This window comes from Carcharhinus amblyrhynchos, chromosome 11, assembly GCF_965287045.1.
Source record: "Carcharhinus amblyrhynchos chromosome 11, sCarAmb.v2.hapA, whole genome shotgun sequence".
Classification (NCBI taxonomy): domain Eukaryota; kingdom Metazoa; phylum Chordata; class Chondrichthyes; order Carcharhiniformes; family Carcharhinidae; genus Carcharhinus; species Carcharhinus amblyrhynchos.
Genome location: NC_137334.1, coordinates 7,473,699 through 7,495,171, shown reverse-complemented (window position 1 = coordinate 7,495,171; position 21,473 = coordinate 7,473,699). Strand labels below are relative to the sequence as shown.

The following is a 21,473-nucleotide window of genomic DNA, read 5'->3' as shown; positions in this document are numbered from 1 at the left end:
CAGTGAGAATCGTGTATAGTGCTCCTAATAGTAGTTGTGTAATCAAAGAATCTATTAATGTGGCGACTGGATTTAATATTTATCTTATGTAGTCAAGGCAGAGTGGTTTTAATGGGGAATGTTCACTTCCATATAGACTGGGATAAGAGACAAGCTCCAGTCAAAAAGGTAATGAGTTTCTTGAATGTATTTGGAATAATTTTCTGCAGCAACTATGTGCTGGAACCATCAGGGAGGCAAATCATGTTGGATTTAATGAGCAACGAGACAAATTTAATTATACCCTATTGGTATGTGAACATTTATTTAATGGTGACCATAGTGCTGTGTTTGAAAGGGAGAAACATGGAGCATTTAATTGGATTCTAGATTTATATAAGGACAACTTCAACAGGACGAGAGACTGGTCATAATAAACTGGACAGTGTGTTAAATATTTTAATAAGTTAAACAAAAGAAGATCAGTGAGAGGTGTTCAAAAAATAATTTAACGTGCTACAAAACCAGTTATACCCCTAAGGAGCAAATAGTCATGGACAATTCAAAGGAAAGGGATACCGTAAAGCTAAAAAAGTGTACAAAGCGCAATAAAAGCACAGATCCTGGTGAATGGGAGAGATACAAACAACAAAAAAGGGTTACAATACTTTTAATAAGGCTCTCAAAAAGGAAGTTTGAAAAGAAACTTGTAAAAGATATTAAAATCAATACCAAGATCTTTTAAAATTACACCAGGAAAATGTGGGTGCTTAAAAACAAATGTGGGGGTGCTTAAAAATTATAACGTGAATATTATAAGTGAAATGGAGAAATGGTGCTCATGCTAAATAATTATTTTACATCCCAAGGGTGGAGGAACACTATTAGTCACATAAGCAAATAATGGCATTCAAGTGTGACAAATCCCTAAGATCAGATGGCTTTCATCCCATAGTTTTAAAGGAAATAGGTGAGAAAGTTGCAGGTGCCCTAACTGTAATCTTTCATATTCTTTTGATTCAGGAAACATTGCTTTAGATATGAAAATTACATACCTTACTCTGCTATTCATAAAACTGGAGAGATGGAAACCAGTTAACCTATCATCTTTTGTTGGAAAATTACTAATCTTTACAATTAAGAATGAAGTTACTGAAAAATTTCCACCGATCCTGGAGAGGCAGCATGGAATTGTAAAGGATAGGGCCTCTAATGAATCTGAATAAATTTTTTGAAGGCGTGACTAAGGTAGTGAGCCAAATAATGTCCATATTATTTATCTGGGCTTCCAGAAAGCATTTGAGAAAATCCCTTATAAGGCACACCAGCTAAGTTTGAAGCTCATGGAATTGAAGGTTTCCTGGTTAGAAAATTTGCTGAGCAGACAGGAACAGAGAGTAGGCAGAGAATAGACAAGTACTGTAATTGACAGGGGTGAATAGTAACCTCCCATAAGGATCTGTGTTGGGGTCTTACCTACAGTAAGTTCTCATTTAAAGTTGCATTCCTGAAAATTGCAACTAGATGTGAAACAACTTTAAGCAAATTGGATTTTCCCACTATAGCCAAGGGAAAAGCTGTAGTTAGGCTTTTTAGCACTTATTCCATCAACAAAATGTATGAAAACTTTATATTCTAAGTTGGAATATTTCACATTGCCGAATTCCTATGCCAGTAAATGGAAATAACTTTCAAAACACAATAAACTTAAAATATAAAATAATATGTTACTTCTTTCTACTTACTGCCTCTCCTGAACTTGGACACTCTAGCTCACCACACATTCTGCTCCCTGGCTCTCCCTCGTGCCACTTTTCCCCAACCTTTCTAGTCCCAGCCACTCTGCTTGCCAAACCGCCCAATCACCACACATCCTGAGCCCTCACTAGCCCTCTCCCAAACCTCCCTGTGCCTCCCTCTCCTGGGCCAGACAGTGGGCAATGTCTCTCATGCAGCAAGGGCCTGAAAGAGGTGGTGAGATGGACGGCAGGGAGAGGGGGTAGTGTGGAGAGGGTCAGGGACCAGGAGGGGCCGTAAGCCAGAGAGTTGGAATTCAGTGAGAGGGAAAAGGAGGGTCAGGAACAGGAGAGGCCTGAGCTGGAGGGTCAGCGAGTGGGAGGGAAGGTCAGCAGGCAGGAGATTCAGTGACAGGAAAGGTCGGAGAGTGTGTGTGAGGACTGTCAGGCAGCAGGAGGCCTGAGTTGGGGGGTCTGTGAGAGGGAAGGTTAGCGAGAAAGAGAGGCTGCCAGCCAGAGGGTCATTGAGAGGGAAGGACTGGGAGAGGGAGGGTTCACAAACTGGAGTGATGGCAAGAGGGTGGGTTAGCAAGAACGATGAGAGGGAGAACCTGCCATCCAAACCAGCACAAAACAACTTTAAAACAACACTACCAATTCTAAACCCGAATACAGGCCCCATAAACTGACCAATGTTAAAGAAGAAGGGGCAACTTAAAACGGGGACTTACTGTACTCACTGTATTTACTAACACTTACATAACAGGAGAGAGAGCCACATATCCAGACTTGCTAATGACACAAAGACAGGCGGCATTGTGAGCCATATAGACAGAAACATTAATTACAAATAGATATTAATAAATTAAGTGAATGTGCCACATAAATTTCAATATTGGCATGAACTACTATGTACTCAAAAAAGATAAGAGTACTTCTCAAATTATAAAAAGCTAGAATCTTAGGGTACCACGTACATAAATTATTAAAATGTCACAGACAGGTACAAAAGCACATTTGAAAGGCTACTGAAATGCTACCCTTTGTATCTAGAGGAATAGAAAGAAGAGATTAGAAGGCATGCTGCAGTTATACAAAGCACCACTAAGACACACCTGGAGTACAGCATTCATTTCTGGGCATCACACCTTAGGAAGGATATATTGGCCTTGGAGACAGTGCAGTGTAATCTTACTAGATGATATCTAGACTCCAAAGGTTAAATTTCCAAGGCAAACTAGGGTTGTACTCCCTGGCATTTAGAAGATTAAAGGATGATTTGATCCGAGAAATGAAGAAGGTGGACAGAAATAAATTATTTTGGCTGGTTGGGAGATTGTAAGTCTTAAAATTGGAGTCAACTATTTCAGGAGTGAAGGTAGGGAACACTTTTATACACAAAGGCACTCAATGCTGAGTGAATTGTTCATTTTAAAGCAGGTTTTTGTTAAGTAAGGATCGAGAGAACATGAAACAAAGGCAAGTGTATGGAGTTAAATCACATATTAGTCATGATTTCACTGAATAGCAGAATAGGCTCAAGGAACTAGATCATCTTGACCTTCAGACACAGAGGCAAAAGTGTGCTATAACTGAGCCACAGCTGACATCACTGATAAACCTTGGTCATTCGTCCTTGTCATTTCAGGCCACTTATCAGGAGTGTGCAAAATGGGTAACATATGTCAGTCCCCTTTCCAATATATTCCACTGTTGACAGATGAGAGGAAATTCTTCCACATGTCGATCAATAGTGTTGAGTCATCCCCAGCTCTCAAGTCAATTTTAGCTGATCTCAGGCAGACAACTGAGAAAGGCTGTTAAGTGAAAACAGCTGGAAGGATTTTTCCTGCAGCACTGGAAATTGGAAGAGCAATGATCAAGCTCATACTAAAATACACTGCCCTCATGTCTTGTGGACAGGCACGTTTTAAAGCAGCATCTCAGGCTTATTTCTAAACTGCCTGAAACTTGCTCCGAGCAAGACATAAAGTAAGTATGCAACAAGTGAGCAATACAGTTGCTGCCTAGTGAAGTACAGCTATTTCCTTCTATCCCCTCCCCTGTTTGTGATTGCAGGAGTCCTTACTTACTTGTCTATATCATCAGTTATGCATTCCTCCTCTTTCTCCTTGGTCTGGTTAATCTCCTCCTCAGTCAGATGTTGAAAAGGGTCCTGCAAACTCTGTGCGTTTAAAAAAAAACCAAAACATTTAGAGTCTGAAAAGAGACCCTACAAGTGACAACTAGATACTACCTAATTATCCCTGGGTCTAATATTGCAAGGGGGAATGTGTTGTACATGTTATTGAGTACTGGAGTATGAAGTGGCGACTCCTTCACTGAGCTGTCTCACTAGCAATCTGCAGCAACTTTGGATCTGTCAGCAGTCACTGATATCAATGTCAATTGATGGCACAGTCGTCACATCTATCCTCCCCCCTCTTAGATTTAAAACACCTCATGGCATCAATTGAAGAGAAATAGCGGTTCTAGCCAGTGTCCTGGTCAATATTCATCCCTCAACCAAAACAGAGCCATGGGTAATTTATCTCACTGTTGTTAATGGTGTATAAATTAGCTGCTAACTTTCTTGACATTTGCAATGTCCAAAGGACATTACAGATACTATGTAAAAATGTAAGTTCTTCCTGATCTTTCATTGCCTGTGTGTACTGACTGCAGAAAATCCTTGACCAACAGCAATGCTGCAATGTAACTTAAACTGTCTGCTTGCAACTCAAGTCTAGTTGACGACTTGCTCTATGAATGAGTTCTGATTACCCATTATTATTCTATTTATAGTCAAACATACATTGAACCACTCGCTGGTCAAGACCCCATTTGGCCAGTATGCCAGGCAGGAGACTGCTTCCAGCTCTTTGATAAGCTGTTCTACTGGTGACTAGAAGTTAACAGTGTAAGCCTGGGAACAATCTGTTCCTTTTTCAAAGAAAACAGTGATGACACCAGAAAAGCAAACTGTCAGCAGAGTATTCCTTTTGTGATATTTTTTAATATGTTGAAAGGTATTATGTATGTTAGTAAACCAAGGATAGTTTTAAGGGATTCTTTATGTATTGGTAAACGTTCAAAATAAGGTATAGTTTTAGATGTGTCTACTTCAATGATTTTGTACTTGGAAGGAATTGGATTTAATGCTGTGCTTAAAGAAAGTTGCAATGTAAAAATGTAAACAAAGGTAAAACTGCAGGTGCTGCTTAGCAACTAAAGGTTCTTAGTTTTTAACTGAAAGCTAACACAGTTGTAGATAGGCAGCTAGAAAGGCAACACCTACACCAGCTCAATTAAAAATAGTGGTTTTAGAAAGGTAGACAGGGAACATCTCTCTCAGCTTTGCTATAAGAAAAACCATATAATGGAATAATGGTTATCTAAAGAGTGGCTGATTAAGAAAACTAGAGAAAGGAAGAAAGATTTCTAAGCAGAACGAAACTAAAGGTAGGAGAACACAGGACTGCTCAGTAGAGAGTGTTAGAGGAAGGCTGAGACATCAGAAAAAGATCTGAAGTGATTTTCAAGTCTGAGAGATTCAACTACACACTGCGAGACATGAATTAAAATATCTGTAGCAATCAGTGGCTGGACAGTGGAGTTTGTGTATGTAGAGACAGTCAAGGCAAAGAAAGCCTAAAGGGACTGGTACAAAAACTGGAGTGAATTTGCTGGTAGGAGTGGAGTGGAAACTCTGCTCAAGAATCCTTTGGAAAACGTGGGGTGGAATTCGGAATGCAAACCATTCAGTGAAAGTTTTGCTTCAAAAGAAGGTTTTAAAGCATGGTTTTCTGAGTAGAGTTTGGAAACTGTCACATGATAATCTGGCGGGGGAAGCGGAGAGTGAAATTCAGAGGAGAAATCCAGACTGTAGCTTGGGTTTGGAGCAGAGTGTGTATTCGACCGCATCCTGTGTGCTTTAAAAAAGGACTTTGTGTATTAAAGAATAAAGAGCAGCACAGCACACAGGAAATAGGCCCTTCGGCCCTACAAGCCCGTGCTGCCCATTTTAACACTCAGTGAGTGCCTTCAAGTCTTTCGTCGATCGTTGACGTTTTTGTCTACCTCTAATGGAAGTCCACAATAAAGGGGGTGCAAATTCAGGAAATTATATATACGCCAGACTAAGGGAGCTCCAATTCAGGGACAATTTATTGATACCAATCTGCCCAAAAAGCACATTTTTGGGATGTGGGAGGAAACCGGAGTACCCAGAGAAAACCCAAGCAAGTACTGGGAGAATGTGCAAACTCCCACAGACATTGATCTAAGCCGGAGATCTGAAAGAGACTATTGTAGCTTCAAAAGTACTTATTCAACTATATTAATCCATAAACTTGCATGCATTTGTTAAGCCAAGGACGGAATAAAGGAATATTGTGTGACAATCCTAATTTTTTCTTTTTAATAAATGTTTTGTTAAAATCAATTAGCGGCCTGTTAGTCTGTTATTAAAATAAAAGTTACGTGGTGGGGGCGGGATTCTCCCATGTGAATTTTTAGTGGAGCAGGCTGGGAGATTTAAGTAGTGCCAGATTAGTGCGATTTGCATTGGGTGTCCAGCACCAGATTTCTGGCATAATATTTGCAGCCCTTCATTTCAATATCATTTAAATGGCATTAGGGGGTCTGGGATGGAAATCTCTGGGCCCGCTAGCCTCTTCCCCCCTCCTCCACCAGGAGTATTTCACTCCAGCGGGGTTACTACAGCTACTTGTGGGGTGCTAGCAGGCCCAGAGATTTCCACATGCTGGAGTGAAGTGGGGGGCCAATCAAAACCCCCCAGAAGCTCAGGCAGCAGGGGATGGGGGGGGCAGTGTCACCATCATAGTGCCAGCCTGGGTCCCCTAGCACTGCCCAAGGGGCAAGATGCCAATGCTGAGGGGACACTTTGGCACTGCCTACCAGGAATTCTGCTGCCACTCTGCAGAATCGGTGGGGGAGATAGGCCAGCCATCAGGGCTGCCACTGGGGTGGGGCAATGATCAGGCTGTGGCGAGGAGGGGGTCATGGAGGAGGCTGACATTGCATGGGTCGTGGGGCAAATCGGAAGGCCAGCAGACAGGGGTCATTGCATGTACGTCGATCTCGGTGTTGACAAATCAGCGCATGCACAGTGGCCCTCTCACCGCTTCTCCAGTGGGATTTACACTCTGCGGTGCACAAAGTGTGAGAGCTTCTTCTCTTATCTCCCCACCGAGAAAACAGCGTGATTTACTCCAGTTTTCACATGAATCTGATACTTAGAATTTTTTTGGTAGAATCACCCCAACAATGTTTTGAGCCAGGGTTCCATTCTGGGAACTTCCCATCCAGTTATAACATCAACTGGGATTGTTACATATAAATAAAGTGCTTTCTTCTAAGAGTAACAATTGAATACAAACAATGGCTGACAGAACAACAAAACTTGCATTTGCATGGCATCTTTAACATATTAACACATCTCAGTATATTTCCTCTCCATGTAATCAGGTAAGATTTGACACTGTGTTACCTGGTAGCTGGTGGGATTACAATCACATTCACACAAATGGGCAACATAAGAATTTATGTCCCTTCTGGCAAGTGTTTATGAGCTACATTATAAGCTCAATTGATCATCTTAAATTGGTTGTTAGTGTAGCTATTAGCACACTCAGGATTATTTGCCAGGTACTCCCCAATCGCTGAATTACATCTAACATTATACTTTTGGGTTTTGCAAGCACAGGCTTGTTCTTCTGGCTGCTCGTAATAAGCGACTGTTCCTATGACAACTTGGTATGGGCCACATAGCGTATGGTATGAACAAAGAAAGCCTAACAATCAAATGCCACCCACAATCTGTCACAAATCTCTCAGGCATACGTGAAATATGCTTGTTCATTTTAATGAAGAAGGTGTGCACCCAGACCAAACTGTGCTAGTCACTGGTTGCACATCTTGTAAGATAAGGCCAGAAATTGTGTATCAATGATGCTACTTAAAGGCAACCCACACTTGTTAGCGAGGATACCAGGGAAACACTTCTGATTGAAGAAATTATAGAGTCATGAATATAATCACAGAATATTACAGCACAAAAGTCCATTTGGCCCATCATGCCTGTGCTGGCTTTATGAAAAGCTATCCTATTAGTTTCATCCCCCTGCTCTTTCACCACAGCACCAGAAACCTTTCCTGTTCACGTTTATCCAAGACCTTTTTAAGCATTATTTCTGAAGGTACTTCCACAATCCTTTCAGATAGTACATGCCAGATTATAAGTCATTGCATGAGTAAATTGACTTTGCCTGTAATGAAGTAGTGAGAATGCATTGAGATGCTCCAATGCTGCCTTGGAGGCCCGACAGAGGCATTGGACAGGTGTCTTCTATTCACATTGAGCATAAAGCATCAACCAACGTGCTAAATTCCCATGAGAATATCGAATGCAATCTGGACTTTATAGTGCTGTTTTGATGGGTCAAAGAGAGAGCTTGTGAGACCATTTGTCAGGAGGCAAAACAGATGGATTTTTGGAAGAAACAGTCTTGACAGGCTGATGGACCTCTTCTGGCTTTCTTTCAATCTTACCTTCAGCGTGGTAAACTTGTACTGCTGATGGCCCTTGAAACTCTCGTGAATCTGAGACATCATATGGGCTGTCCTCTCCCAGAAGTGGAGCAATGTCGTCTAGTGGAACAGAAAAAAAAACCATGTCATTGCTAGGCCTACAAGGTGAAAACAGATAATGAGACCAAATGAAATTAAGAAGGAAAGCCTGGTGGCAGAGCATGAAGTGGTAGGGCACAGTATTGAGTCTGACCTGGCAGATTCCTATTCTCAGACATGCCACTGAAAGAGATGAATGCTTCTGAATGGATAGTAATAGGGAAGACAGATGAGGCCAGCATGGGGGAGAAATGAGGGAAATGCCTCAGCTCATTCTCGAGTACTAACAAGTAGGATTGTCAATAGTGATGCTGACAAATAAACTGAGTTTCCTCCTTTCAAAAAGAAAATGCAGCATCATCCAGGGAAGGAGGGAGGAGGAGAAAATGTGTTGGAACGAAAATTAATAAATAACAAAATATATTTAACAATTCTTCATACAGAGCTCAATTAATAAGTTGTGACTCAATGACTTGCAGTTGGGGTACATTCGTGGGGTGGAATAAAGAAAAAGGCTGACTTCATACTTGTGCTAAGCTAAATGCAAGACAGGATAGAATATGGGTTATGAGAATGAGTTCAAATCCGTATTCTGGCTTCAGAATTTGAATTCAAAACCTGGAAATAAAAAAGGGCTTGCCTCAGCAAAAGTCCTTTTGGAAAGGAAACCTGTTATCCTTATGCAGTATGGCCTATAAAGGATCATAGAAAGCTGAAGCTCAGGAGGAGGCCTTTCAACTTTCATTGCCATGCTGACTCTGTCAGCCCCACACTCCTGCTCTTTGTCCAGAACCCTGTAATCCTTCATCCTCAACAGATCCGTCTAACTTAATGTAAAATTATGTACGGAATCTGCTTCCACCAACGCTTTAGCGAGCTCCAGATACCAGTAACTCTGAACAACTAAAATCCTACTTATCTCCCTGCTAGATCTTGAGCAAACGTTTTTCAGTTCATGACCTCTGGGTCACTTGTCGGATGGAATAATTTTTCCCCAACCATTCTATCAAAACCTCTCATCATCTTGAAAATCTCTCTAAGGTCACCTGTTAACCTTCAGTCTGCCATTCTCCAGCTTAGGCTAACCAGTAATTTATAAAGTTTAACATGAGCTCTTTGCTTTTGGACCCGGTGCTTCTATTTATAAAGCCAAGTAATTGTATGCTTTTTTAACCACATCAATTTGCCACACCACCATTATGAATTTGCCTATAAGGACCAAGATTTCTCTGTTCATTTACACTTTTCAAAATATTATATAGTATACTGTCTTTCTATATTAGCCTTCCCAAAGTGTATCATTTCACATTCTGCTGCATTGAAATCCACCTGTCATGCATCTGCCAATTTCATCATTCTATCTGTCATCCGGAAGTCGACAACTATCCTCATCACTGCCTATTACATTACTAAGTTTCATATTACCTACAAACTTCATAATGCTGAGTCTAATTTAATTTTTATAAACAATCTAAACAGCAACTCATTCTGGAAACACCACTGCAAACTACTTCCCAATCTGATTAACATCTATCACCTCCCTCTGCCTCCTGTCACTGACAGAATTCTGTATTCACACTGCCAATTTTCGCTCAATTCCATAAATGCCCATCTTGTTAAATGTCTTCTGTGTGACATTTTACTGAAAGAAATCTAAATTTCTCCTGACACTAAGGAGGAAATTAGCATGGCCAATTCATTTAACCTGCACAACTTTGGACTGTGGGAGGAAACCGGAACACCCAGAGGAAACCCATGCAGACACGGGGAGAACATGCAAACTCCACATGAAGAGTGACCCTGGCCGGGATTCGAACCTGGGTCCTTGGCGCTACGAGGCAGCAATGCTAACCACAATGGCACCGTGCCACTCTACTGACATTACTAGTGATGCAAACTTCCAAAGATTGAATCATATAAAAATGATTGGGCAGTCCATCGAGTCTGCACCAACTCTTCTCTGAAGGCGATCTTACCCAGACCCTATCCCCATTACCCATGGATTCACCCTGCTCAAAGCTCGACTATTTTAGGGTTCATGAGAGACTTGCTTCAAACGAATCCTCTTCAATAGGTATTTGTAATTCTTATTAGTTGAGCACCCAGCCATGCACCATACCACATGATACCAATGATTTAAACAGTGTGATGCTGTCCTGTTAATTGACAACAAAGCCAAGACATGGAAGAGTAAAAGCACTCACCTTCCTGCAGAATAAGCACAGTCCCAAAGTTTGCAGATGTCATGACCTAATGCACCTTGTTTGTGTGACATGTTCCACTCTAAAGCCTCATTACCTGGTAAGCAGCAAGTGACTGGGAGAGCAGATTGCACCGGCTGGCTCCAAGTAAGTCCACTTTCTGACAGACGTCATTCTTTAGTTTGTCAAAGTGAATTTTGGTATTCCGCACTTGAGCCTGGACCTGCATTGAATCACACAAGAACATCGCTCAGCCCTTAGATTATTCAATTAAAGGGAATAAAATAACCCATTTTTCTTTGCAACACACAAGTGAATTTTTCACACGATCACAGCCTGCAATTCACAGAAGTGTATCTTGCTTCTGCCAATGATTCTATTCCTGTCTCTTGAACACAGGGCTTTTGATTAAGGAACTGTTTCCCAGAGCAGCCATTAAACAGGGAAGACCTGTGAACAATAGGGGGCCATTCAACCATTAACTGGATCACTGTGCCCAATCCTTTTCTCACCTGTCATCCATGCATCTCAGTTTTCCAGCACGCGTCAGGTACTGTACTCAGGAGAAATGTTTCCACCTCCCTGACCCAAGCATTAGTGTGGGAGAAATGGGTTTCAATTCATAGGGACTGGTACCAGTATCGGGAGAAGAGGGAGCTGCTCCCTCGGGATGGGCTGCACTCCATGAGTTATGATAATCAGAGTGTGACAAGAGGACAGAGCTTACAAACATTTAGATTCAAACACTGGCAACTCAAAGCTGGACACATGAGGAGTTGTGGGCCATTAGCAGCAGTAGAATTGTGTTCAACCACAATCTGTAACCTCATGAATCAGCATATCTCTCAATCCACCATTACTATCAAACCAGGGGATCAAAAATGAGGACTGCAGGGGAGTATGCCAGGAGCCACATAAGATGCGCCAACCTGGTGAAGCAACCGCACAGGATGACATGGATGTCAAGCAGCAGAGGCAGCATACAATAGACCAGGTAAGTGCTCCCATAATCGACGGATCAAATCAAAACTCTGCAGTCCTGCCAAAGCAGTCATAACTGCTGGTGGAGCACCTTCAGTGATAAGGAAGTCCAGCACATCAGTGCAAAAGGTAATCACCTTCAACCAGAAGTGCCAAGTTCACAATCCATCTCAGCCTCGTCCAAGGGTCCTAAGTATCACAAATGCCAATTTTCAATCAATTCAATTCACTCCATGCGAAATCAAGAAATAGATGAAGGCAATAAATACAATAAAGGCTATGAGCCAGATAATATTCCGGCAATAGCATTGAAAACTTGTGTTCCAGAACTAGCCACACACCTAGCAAAGCTGTTCTCATACAGCTCCAACACTGCCAATGCAAAAAATTGTGCAGGGATGTCCTATTCACAAAAATTAGGTCAAATCCAATGTGGCCAATTACTGCCCCACCAGCCTCCTTTCCATCACCAGCAAAGTAATGGAAGGTGACATTAACTATGCTATCAAGTGCCACTTAATCAACAATAACCTGGACAATATTCAGGCTTGGGCTGATAAATAGCATGTAACATTTGTGCCAAATAACTGCGAGGCAATGACCATCCCAGGACAACAGAATCTAATCATCTCCCATGACATGCAAGGGTATTACCACTGCTGAATCCATATCAACATCCGTATTAACCAGCCATATAATTACTGTAGTTACAAGAACAGATCAGAAGTTGGAAATAAAGAGGGGACTAATTCACCTCCTGCTTCCCCAAAGTCTGCCCATCATCTACAAGGCACAAGTCAGAAGTGTGATGGTATACCTTTCACATGCCTGAGTGTGTGTGGCTCCAACGACTCTCAAGAAATCGAGGGCAAAGCAGCCCACTTGATTAGCTTCCTATCCACTTTAAACATTCAAACCTTGCCACGGCTTCTATGACAGCACCTTCCAAACCTGTGGCCTTTACCACCTAGAAGAACAGGGGCAGCAGATACATGGGAAGCACCAAATCCAGGTTCCCCTCAATGCCATTCACTATCTTGACTTGGAGCTATATTGCCTTTCCTTCCCCATAGCTGTCAAAATCCTGGAAGCCCCTTCTTCAAGCGCTGTATCCACACCAGATGATCAGCGGTGGTTCAAGATGATGACTCACCACCACCTTCTCAAGGAGAGTTAGGAATGAGCACCAAATGCTGGCCTGGCCAGCAATGCACATATCCCATGACAGGAGAAAAACATAACAGTGCACCAAGAAATCAGATCAGAGTAAGGAAAAATGGTAAAATTACAGAATTAAAGGTTTGTTATTTGAATGCATGCAACATTTGTAACAAGAAAAAGGAACTGTTGGTACAAATAGAAATAAATGGGGATGATTTGATAGCCATTACAAAGACAAGGCTGCAACATGACTATGGCTGTGAACTGAATATTGATCTACTTGACACTTTGGAAGGCAGTAAAAAGGAAAAGGAGGTGGGGTAGCTCTGCTAAATAAGGATGAGATCAGTACAATAGTGAGCAATGATCTTGCTCTGCAGATCAAGTTATAGAGTCAGTTTGGGTGGATTTAAACAGCAGCAGCAAAAAGAAATGATCCGCAGGAGTAGTCTAAAGAATGGCTACATTGTAGGACAGAGTTTACAAATCAAAAAATGCAAGAAAAATACTGCAATAATCATGGCCACATCAATCTTCACATAGATTGAACAACTCAATTTTGCAACAGTGCCTTTGAAGATGAGTTCAATACGTGTATTCGGAACACTGGAACCAGTGAGGGAACAGGTTATTTTAGACCTGGTATGTGCAATGAGACAGGATTAATTAATGAATTCATAAGTATCCTCTAGTGAAGAGGATGAAAAAATTTCAGTTTGAGGGTGGGAATCATGTGTCTGAAACTAGTGCCTTAAGTGTAAATAAAGACAATTTAAAGGTAGAGTGAGTTGGCTACAGATGATTGGAAAAGTATTTTTAAAATGGTAAGATGGTAGTCAAACAGTGGTATGTTATAATTCAAGTCAGAAACACCAAAGTATTAGATCACAAGATTTGCAATTTGAATTTGGCTAGAATTCAACTGACCCACTAGGGAGCTTCGATCAAACAAAGTTTACTTAAGAATATAGGTAACATGTATAGAAAGAAAATTAGCAATAACTTTTACTAATTACAAATAAGAAAAATCATGATATTGTATTAACCCTAATAGCTAAACATCATTCCAACCAAACAAATCCCACAATTAAAACCCTTGCCACAGGTTTAACACAGCAAATATGAATATTTACGTGGTGCTGGAACGTAGTCCTTTGATTGGATGAAGTTCTCTTTTGAGACACACACACAAGCTTGAAGTCAGAACAGCTTTCAAAACACCAGAGAGACACTAGCGAACCACCAGCAACAGAACTTTTATTCCAGGAAGGCCAGAAGCCTTGCTTCCAGCTAGCCAGCAGAATTTCCAAAACCAGGGGGAGAGAGAAACACTGCTTTCCACTTGACAACCAGGACAGCTACTAACTAAACCAGCAGCTAGCAGCCTCAAAGCTGAAAGTGAAACCATGAATTCATTAAGAACAAAAACTGTCCAAAACACATCTAAACTTCTCCTTAACAATGCAGGGTCACAAAACAAATCCCAGAAAGCACCTGAGACCCAGAGTAAAAATAAACAAAATCCCATTTAAGCCATTGAAGCAGCAATAAAAGAATGTTTAGTAGACAGCCAGTGCCACAATGAAACGAAAAGACCAGTTTACAAACTGTAGAGATCATGATATAAAAAAACAAACACACAGGTAGCTATTCCAGAGGATATTACCCAATTCTCAACAATGATATATTCCTTTGAAAAAGAAAGGCTTTGAGAAGGATGAACCATCCATTTCTAACAATGGATGGTGTCAAGTTGCAAAAAAAGGTGTATAATGCTACAAATATTAGCAGGAGGATTGTGAACATTTTAATAATTAGCAAAAATGACTCAAAAATAATGAGGTAGAAAATAGATTTTGAGATGAACTAAAGAACATAAGAAATAGGAGCAGGAGTAGGCTAGGCCATCTAGCCCTTCAAGCCTGTCCCGCCATTGAATAAGATCATGGCTGATCTGAAGTAGATCAGTTCCACTTTCCCGCTTTCTCCCCATAACTCTTAATTCCCCTGTCTATCAGAAACCTAAACACCTGTGACTTAAATATATTCAACTAGCAAGTAATATAAACAAACAGTAAGAACTACAAGTCTCTAAACAGGGAGCAATTAGCTGAAATAAACATCAGTCCTTTAAGAGAATGAAACTTGGGTATTAATAAGGGGAAATAAGAAAATGACAGATAAATAATGTGCAGCTATCTTGGCAATAAGAATAGAAAACAAGGGGCAAAAGAGAAGATGAAAGTAAAACAATAATCATTAGAGAAAAATATACATGGCAAATCTGTAGGACTAAAGGCTGACAAGTACCCTAGACCTGGTGCGCTGTATCTTAGGATCTTAAAAGAAATGGAATGTAGAGATTGTGGACATACTAGATATAATCTTCCAAAATACTATAGAATCTGCAAAGGATGCAGATAGGAATATACAATGAAATAGCTCTATTCAAAACAGAAAGGAGACTGAAAACAGGAAACTATAGGCTCGTTAGCCTAACATCTACAATTGGGGAATTGGTGTAATCTGTTATTAAGTAGTGGCAAGACATTTAGAAAATCATACTACAATTAGGCACAGTCAACATATTTTTATGAAAGGGAAATTGTATTTGACAAATATAATCAAGTTCTTTGAGGATATAATAAACTGTGTGGATGATGGAGAACCAGTAGACAATAGCTGGACGATTTTACTGGAGGACATATTCCTCATTACCCACCCTCCCCGCTCCATCAAGTCAGTCAGCACCATGCTGACTTCAAACCTGACTGTTTCACATCGATAATACACCAGTGCTGTCTTAGACACTGCTGGCATTATGAGTCCAAGAACTGAAGATAGATTCTGGACTTCAGGTAAATCCAGGTGTTTGGGCTGGGGTCATTTTTGTAACCCCAGGAAGAGGGTGGGTGGAAGGTGTTGCAGGTGTCCTGGTTTTAGCAATCAAGGGGAGAAGCATGGGCGTGGGGTGAGGGGGACTACTCACGAAGGGCACAGGGGACATACCCCCAAAAGGAGATAGTCGCTTTCTTGTTCTGCTTGGGTTTCCCTCTTCCCAGTCAATGCATTATTGCCATGGATGCTGCATGTGTCTGAATGCCATTGCAATGTAACGGTGCTTGGCAGAGCGAGGATTAATGTGGGATTGGAGAACAGCACTGCCCATGGAATGATGTATGACGGTACATGGTTATAGACTTTCAGAGCATTATAGAAAGAATCAATCTGCACAGCAACACCATTTATGACAGTAAACTGGGACTTGTATATAGTTAAAGATGAACAATAAAGTGTTCATGTTTAAAGATACATGCCTCATTGAGACACCACATGAATCCATAACACAACATGGTGATCAGTGGTGGTACAAAAGGTGGCATACAAGTAGAGTCAGAGAGATTTACATCATGGAAACAGGCCCTTCGGCCCAATGTATCCATGCCGCCCCTTTTTTTAACCACTAAGCTAGTCCCAACTGCCCGCATTTGGCCCATATCCCTCTACATCCATCTTACCCATGTAACTGTCCAAACGCTTTTTAAAAGACAAAATTGTACCCACCTCTATTACTGCCTCTGGCAGCGTTTTCCAGACACTCACCATCCATCTTCCTGGGGTCACGAAAATGTCCCCAGCCTAAACACCTGAACTTACCTGAAATCCAGAATCTACCTTCAGTTCTCAGGATTCAGTGCCAGCAGTGGCCATTACTGTGTTCTGACACTGCTGGAACTAGCGAGCTAGTTGAAAATCAATTTGGCCAATAGCTTTCAAGGGTGGGCCTTCTGTTCAAGAGGGGCAAAAGTCCAACTATTTACTCATTAAGACTGCTCCTGGTGTATTATCAATGTGAGGCAGTCAGATTGGAAGTCAGCATGGTGCTGACTGACTTTGATGGAGAGGACAGGATAGATAGTGAGAAATGTATCCTCCAGTAGGTGAAAAAATTGCCCCCTGCACCTTTTTGTATTTCTCCCCTCTGCACCCTTTTGTATCTCTCCCCTCTCACTTTAACCTATGCCCTTTAATTTTAGACTCTCCTACCTTTGGGAAAAGATATTGACTGTCCAGCTGATCTATGTCCCTCATTATTTTATAGACCTCTATAAGATCACACCTCAGCCTTTTACGCTCCAGGGAAAATAAGTCCCAGTCTATCCAGCCTCTCCTTATAACTCAAAACAACAAGTCCCGATAGCACCTTAGTAATCTTTTCTGCACTCTTTCTAGTTTAATAATATCCTTTCCATAATAGGGTAACCAGGACTGTACATAGTATTCTGAGTGTGGCCTTACCAATGCCTTGTACGATGTCCCAACTCCTGTATTCAATGTTCTGACCAATGAAACCAAGCATGCCGAATGCCGCCTTCACCACTCTATCCACCTGTAACTCCACTTTCAAGGAGCTAGATCTCTTTGTTCTATAACTCTCCTCAACACCCTACCATTAACTGAGTAAATCCTGGTTCAATCTACCAAAATGTATCACGTCACATTTATCTAAATTAAATTTTATCTGACATTCATCAAGTCCACTGGCCCAACTGATCAAGATCCCGTTGCAATCCTAGATAACCTTCTTCGCTTCCACTATGCCACCAATCTTGGTGATATTTGCAAACTTATTAACCACGCTTCCTAAATTAATGAACTCAAAATAGAATCTCCAACATATGAAAAATTAAAAAGAACTGAAGCCTGACCAGAGACATGCAGCCGATAATAAAAACTGAAGGAGCAGTTGAGGAAGTTTAGGTTCAGACTTAAATGTTGAAGAAACCATCAAAGTGAGTGGAGGTCCCTTACAAGACCCCAAGTGACTGGTCTTGAGTAATGAGTGAGTAACAATGTTGAAACACTGAGTGACACAGAGTTAAGGAAACTGGTCAGATACAGCTGAGTAAATTACCAAAACACAGAAGCTGTACTTACGTTTTAAATAGGTGACTATCCCAAGGAAGACTTTGATTTGATTTGATTTATTATTGTCACATGTATTAACATAGTGAAAAGTACTGTTTTTTGCATGCTATACAGACAAAGCATACCATTCATAGAAAAGGAAATAAGAGAGTGCAGAATGTAGTGTTAGAGTCACAGCTAGAGTGTAGAGAAAGATCAACTTAAGCAAAGCAAGTCCATTCAAAAGTCTGATGGCAGCAGGAAAGAAGCTGTTCTTGAGTCGCTTGGTACGTGACCTCAGACTTTTGTATCTTTTTCCTGATGGAAGAAGGTGGAAGAAAGAATGTCCAGGCCGGCTGCTTTGCCAAGGCAGCAGGAAGTGTAGATACAGTCAACGGATGGGAGACTGGTTTGCATGGTAGATTGGGCTACATTCATGACTTTTGTAGTTCCTTGCAGTCTTGGGCAGAGCAGGAGCCATACCAAGCTATGACACAACCAGAAAGAATGCTTTCTACGGTGCATCTGTAAAAGTTGGTGAAAGTCGTAACTGACATGCCAAATTTCCTTAAGTCTTCCGAGAAAGTAGAGATGTTGACGGGCTTTCTTAACTATAGTTTCAGCATGGGGGGACCAGGACAGGTTGTTGGTGATCTAGACACCTAAAAACTTGAAGCTCTCGATCCTTTCTACTTTCTTCCCGTTGACGTAGATAGGGGCATGATTGAAAAAGGTGAGAGAAAGCTACAGTAGGAGTCCACAGCAGCACCATAACACATGATTGCCATACTCCACAAAGGGTACACATATTTTAGCTGGGAGGTTAGCTGGAGTGTTTCGGCAGGTTTAAACCAATATGGGCAGGGGTGGAGAAGAGGAGACAGATAGTCCAAAGATGTGCTATTAGGCTGACTGGAAGTAATAAATTGTCCCTAAATTAGTTTCCCTCAATGTGGATTGCCATAAAACAATAGATAAGGGTCATGGGTGGGGGGGCAACTGGTAATCTTAAAATGGCGGCATGGGCTCGTTGGGCCGAAGGGCCTGCTTCCCAGGCTGTTTTTGTTCTTTGTTCTTTGAATTTTAATAAATTAGAGAGAAACTTGCAAAGTTTAAGAGAAAGGAACACATTTCAGTCAAAAGAAGTGGGAAAAAAAACTGATGTTCCGAATTTTTCTTTAAAAAAGGGGGAAAAGCCTACAGAGTTTGGAAAAGGAATCCCTTTTCAGTTGAGTCCCCAGTCTTCTTGATGGAGAAAAAGAACTTCTGCAGAGACGACTGTCTTGAACATCTAAAAGTTTGAAAAAAGGCCCAAGATTGTGAGAATTGCATTGAACCTGAAACAGTATGAGAAAGTCACAAAGACAGAACCAACAGTCTTAAATGGGCAAAGGCATTTAAAGCTGCAACCACTGGAAAAAAAAACAGCTCATGGATAGAAAATCAGAAGAGTAAGACATAGTTTGGATAAGAAAAAGGCTAAACTAAACCAGTGTGTCTTGGAAAAGACCATTTCTAATTTACAAGCAAATTAAAGGATTAAATAAGGTAACAGAAGAAAAACAAATTGATTTTTTTAATCTATCTTTGGTTTATTTGTGGATGAAGTTCTTCATAGCCAACTCAGTATTCAACAACATTTGGTGAGATACTAAACGGCTTTGACAGATACTTTATACTCCAAGTTGTGGAGAGTATGGACCAATGATGACCAACCTAGGCTAGTAAGTGGGCTGCATGACAACAACACAATGCACTGAAACTCAGAGTGAGTTGGCAAGAGGTCAATAATAAAACAAACTGTTCAAAGAACAAATTATTGTCCTTCAAGATCCAATGCAAAAGGAATGTGTAACCATTGAGCAGCATGAAGGCATGGAACCGATCTTAAACAGCAGTTTGGAAGACCAGCAGAAGAAACTTGAGGAGACTGCTGAATTATAGAAAAACCCAAGATGAAGCAAGATGGCTTCACAAAGAAAAGGAAAACTTGTTGAAGAATCTTCACATTACAAAAATCCCGTTGGACTAAGCTTGTTCTTCTGGAAAATTATGAAGAGAAGCAAAATGGATTTAACATCACTCTGACCAAACTGAACAACCAGTTGGTAAAAGACTCAGTAGTGTACTAAATTCCAGGAGGAAGCTGAAAGCTAAAGAGAAAGACTGAAGAGCTGAAAAAGCAGCTGAATGGAATAATGGTAGACCTTTCTAAGAGCAGAGAATGAATCCAGAAGTAGCAGTTATAGAATTGAAACAAGTTAAGATTTTGTCAGAGACAGACCTGCCAACAGTAAAACCAAAATGAAGGACAGGACAAAGCTCTGCTGCAGACAAAGGGAGAAAAGATAGACATAAGATCAGAAAATGTAAGTCCAACACAGAAGTGCAAGGAATTTGAAGAAAAAGCACAGGATGACATAGAAACTAGAAACAGGAGTAGACCAATCAGCACTTTGAGCCTGCTCCGTCATTCATCTTGACCATGGCTGATCATTGATTTCAGTATCCTGATCCCCACTTCTTACATATCCCTTGATCCCTTTAGGCCCAAGAGCTTTATCTAATTTCTTCTTGAAACCAGACAATGTTTTAGCCTCAACTACATTGTGGCAGCGAATTCTGCACATTCACCACCCTCTGGGTGAAGAAATTTCTCCACACCTCAGTTCTCTCCACACCTTATCCCTTATCCTCAAACTATGACCCATAGTTCTGGACTCCCCACCATTGGGAACATTCTTTCTAAATCTATCCTTTCTAATCCTATTAGAATTTTATAAGTTTCAATGAGGTCCTCTCTCACTCTCTAAACTCCAGTGAATATAATCTTAACCAAGTTAGTCTCCCCTCATATGACAGACCCACTATCCCAAGAATCAGCCTGATAAATCTTCGCAGTACTCCCTCTATAGCAAGGGCATCCTTCCTCAGATAGGAACACCAAAATTGCACACAATACTCCAGGTGTGACATCATCAATGCCCTGTATAATTGCAGCAAAACATCCCTAGCCCTATACTCAAATCCTCTCACAATGAATGCCAACATACCATTTGCCTTCTTTTCTGCCTGCTGTTCCTGTACACTTACTTTAAGCGACTGATGCACAAGGACTCCAAGGTCTTGTTGAGTATCAACCTCTCAATTTATACCCATTCAAGTAATAATCTATCTTCCCATTACTACTAGCAAAGTGGATAACCTCACATTTATCCACATTATACTGCATCTGCCATGCAGATGTCCACACACTCAGTCTGTCCAAATCATGCTGAATATGACTCTGATATACAGAGGACCACTAAGTTACTGAAAAAGAAACAACACACAAATGTCAGGCTGAAATTGTGAGCCAGTGCAAATGAAAGTTCAATATCACGCAGGAATGTGGCAGATACAGAAAAAGAAAATTTACGTCCTAACAATGAACCTTCAGGAAATTGCCTTTGGAAGGAGCTAGACAAACCCACAGTGTGCGAAGAAAGCAGATGGGTTGTTAATAAAGTGAAATACAATTCAAAGGAGCACAAAAAGCAAATCAAATGGATATAACCAATTCCCAGAAACTACCCTTCTTTCAAATATGACAGACCAAAGTGTGGAAGAACTGCCAAGATTGTCTGAAGTTATAAAGTCAGAAACTTGAGGTGGGAAAAAGGGATAGCAAATAAAGATTATATTGTAATACTCCACTGGAAGAGAGTTAAACTTTGTGTTGAGAAGAAAGAGAGTTGTTGTATGATGTTGTATGTGCCTGCATGACATTGTAATGTAAAGGTGCTCAGCAGAGCAAGGGTTAACATCAACTGGAGAAACACACTACCCATGGAATGATGTATAGAGTCACATGGTA

At 41.0% G+C, this 21,473-nt stretch overlaps 1 protein-coding gene across 2 annotated transcripts in view; it reads right to left on the bottom strand.

The window, feature by feature from the left end:
- LOC145349902 (islet cell autoantigen 1-like) overlaps positions 1–21,473 on the bottom strand; it is an 87,958-nt gene that overhangs the window by 20,878 nt on the left and 45,607 nt on the right. For both annotated transcript variants that reach the window (XM_080198533.1, XM_080198534.1), the window contains exons 7-9: positions 10,665–10,790; positions 8,289–8,387; positions 3,809–3,900 (exon numbers count right to left, since the gene is read on the bottom strand). In XM_080198533.1, the coding sequence (XP_080054659.1) occupies positions 3,809–3,900; positions 8,289–8,387; positions 10,665–10,790 (317 nt within the window). The remainder of the gene's footprint in view (positions 1–3,808; positions 3,901–8,288; positions 8,388–10,664; positions 10,791–21,473) is intronic.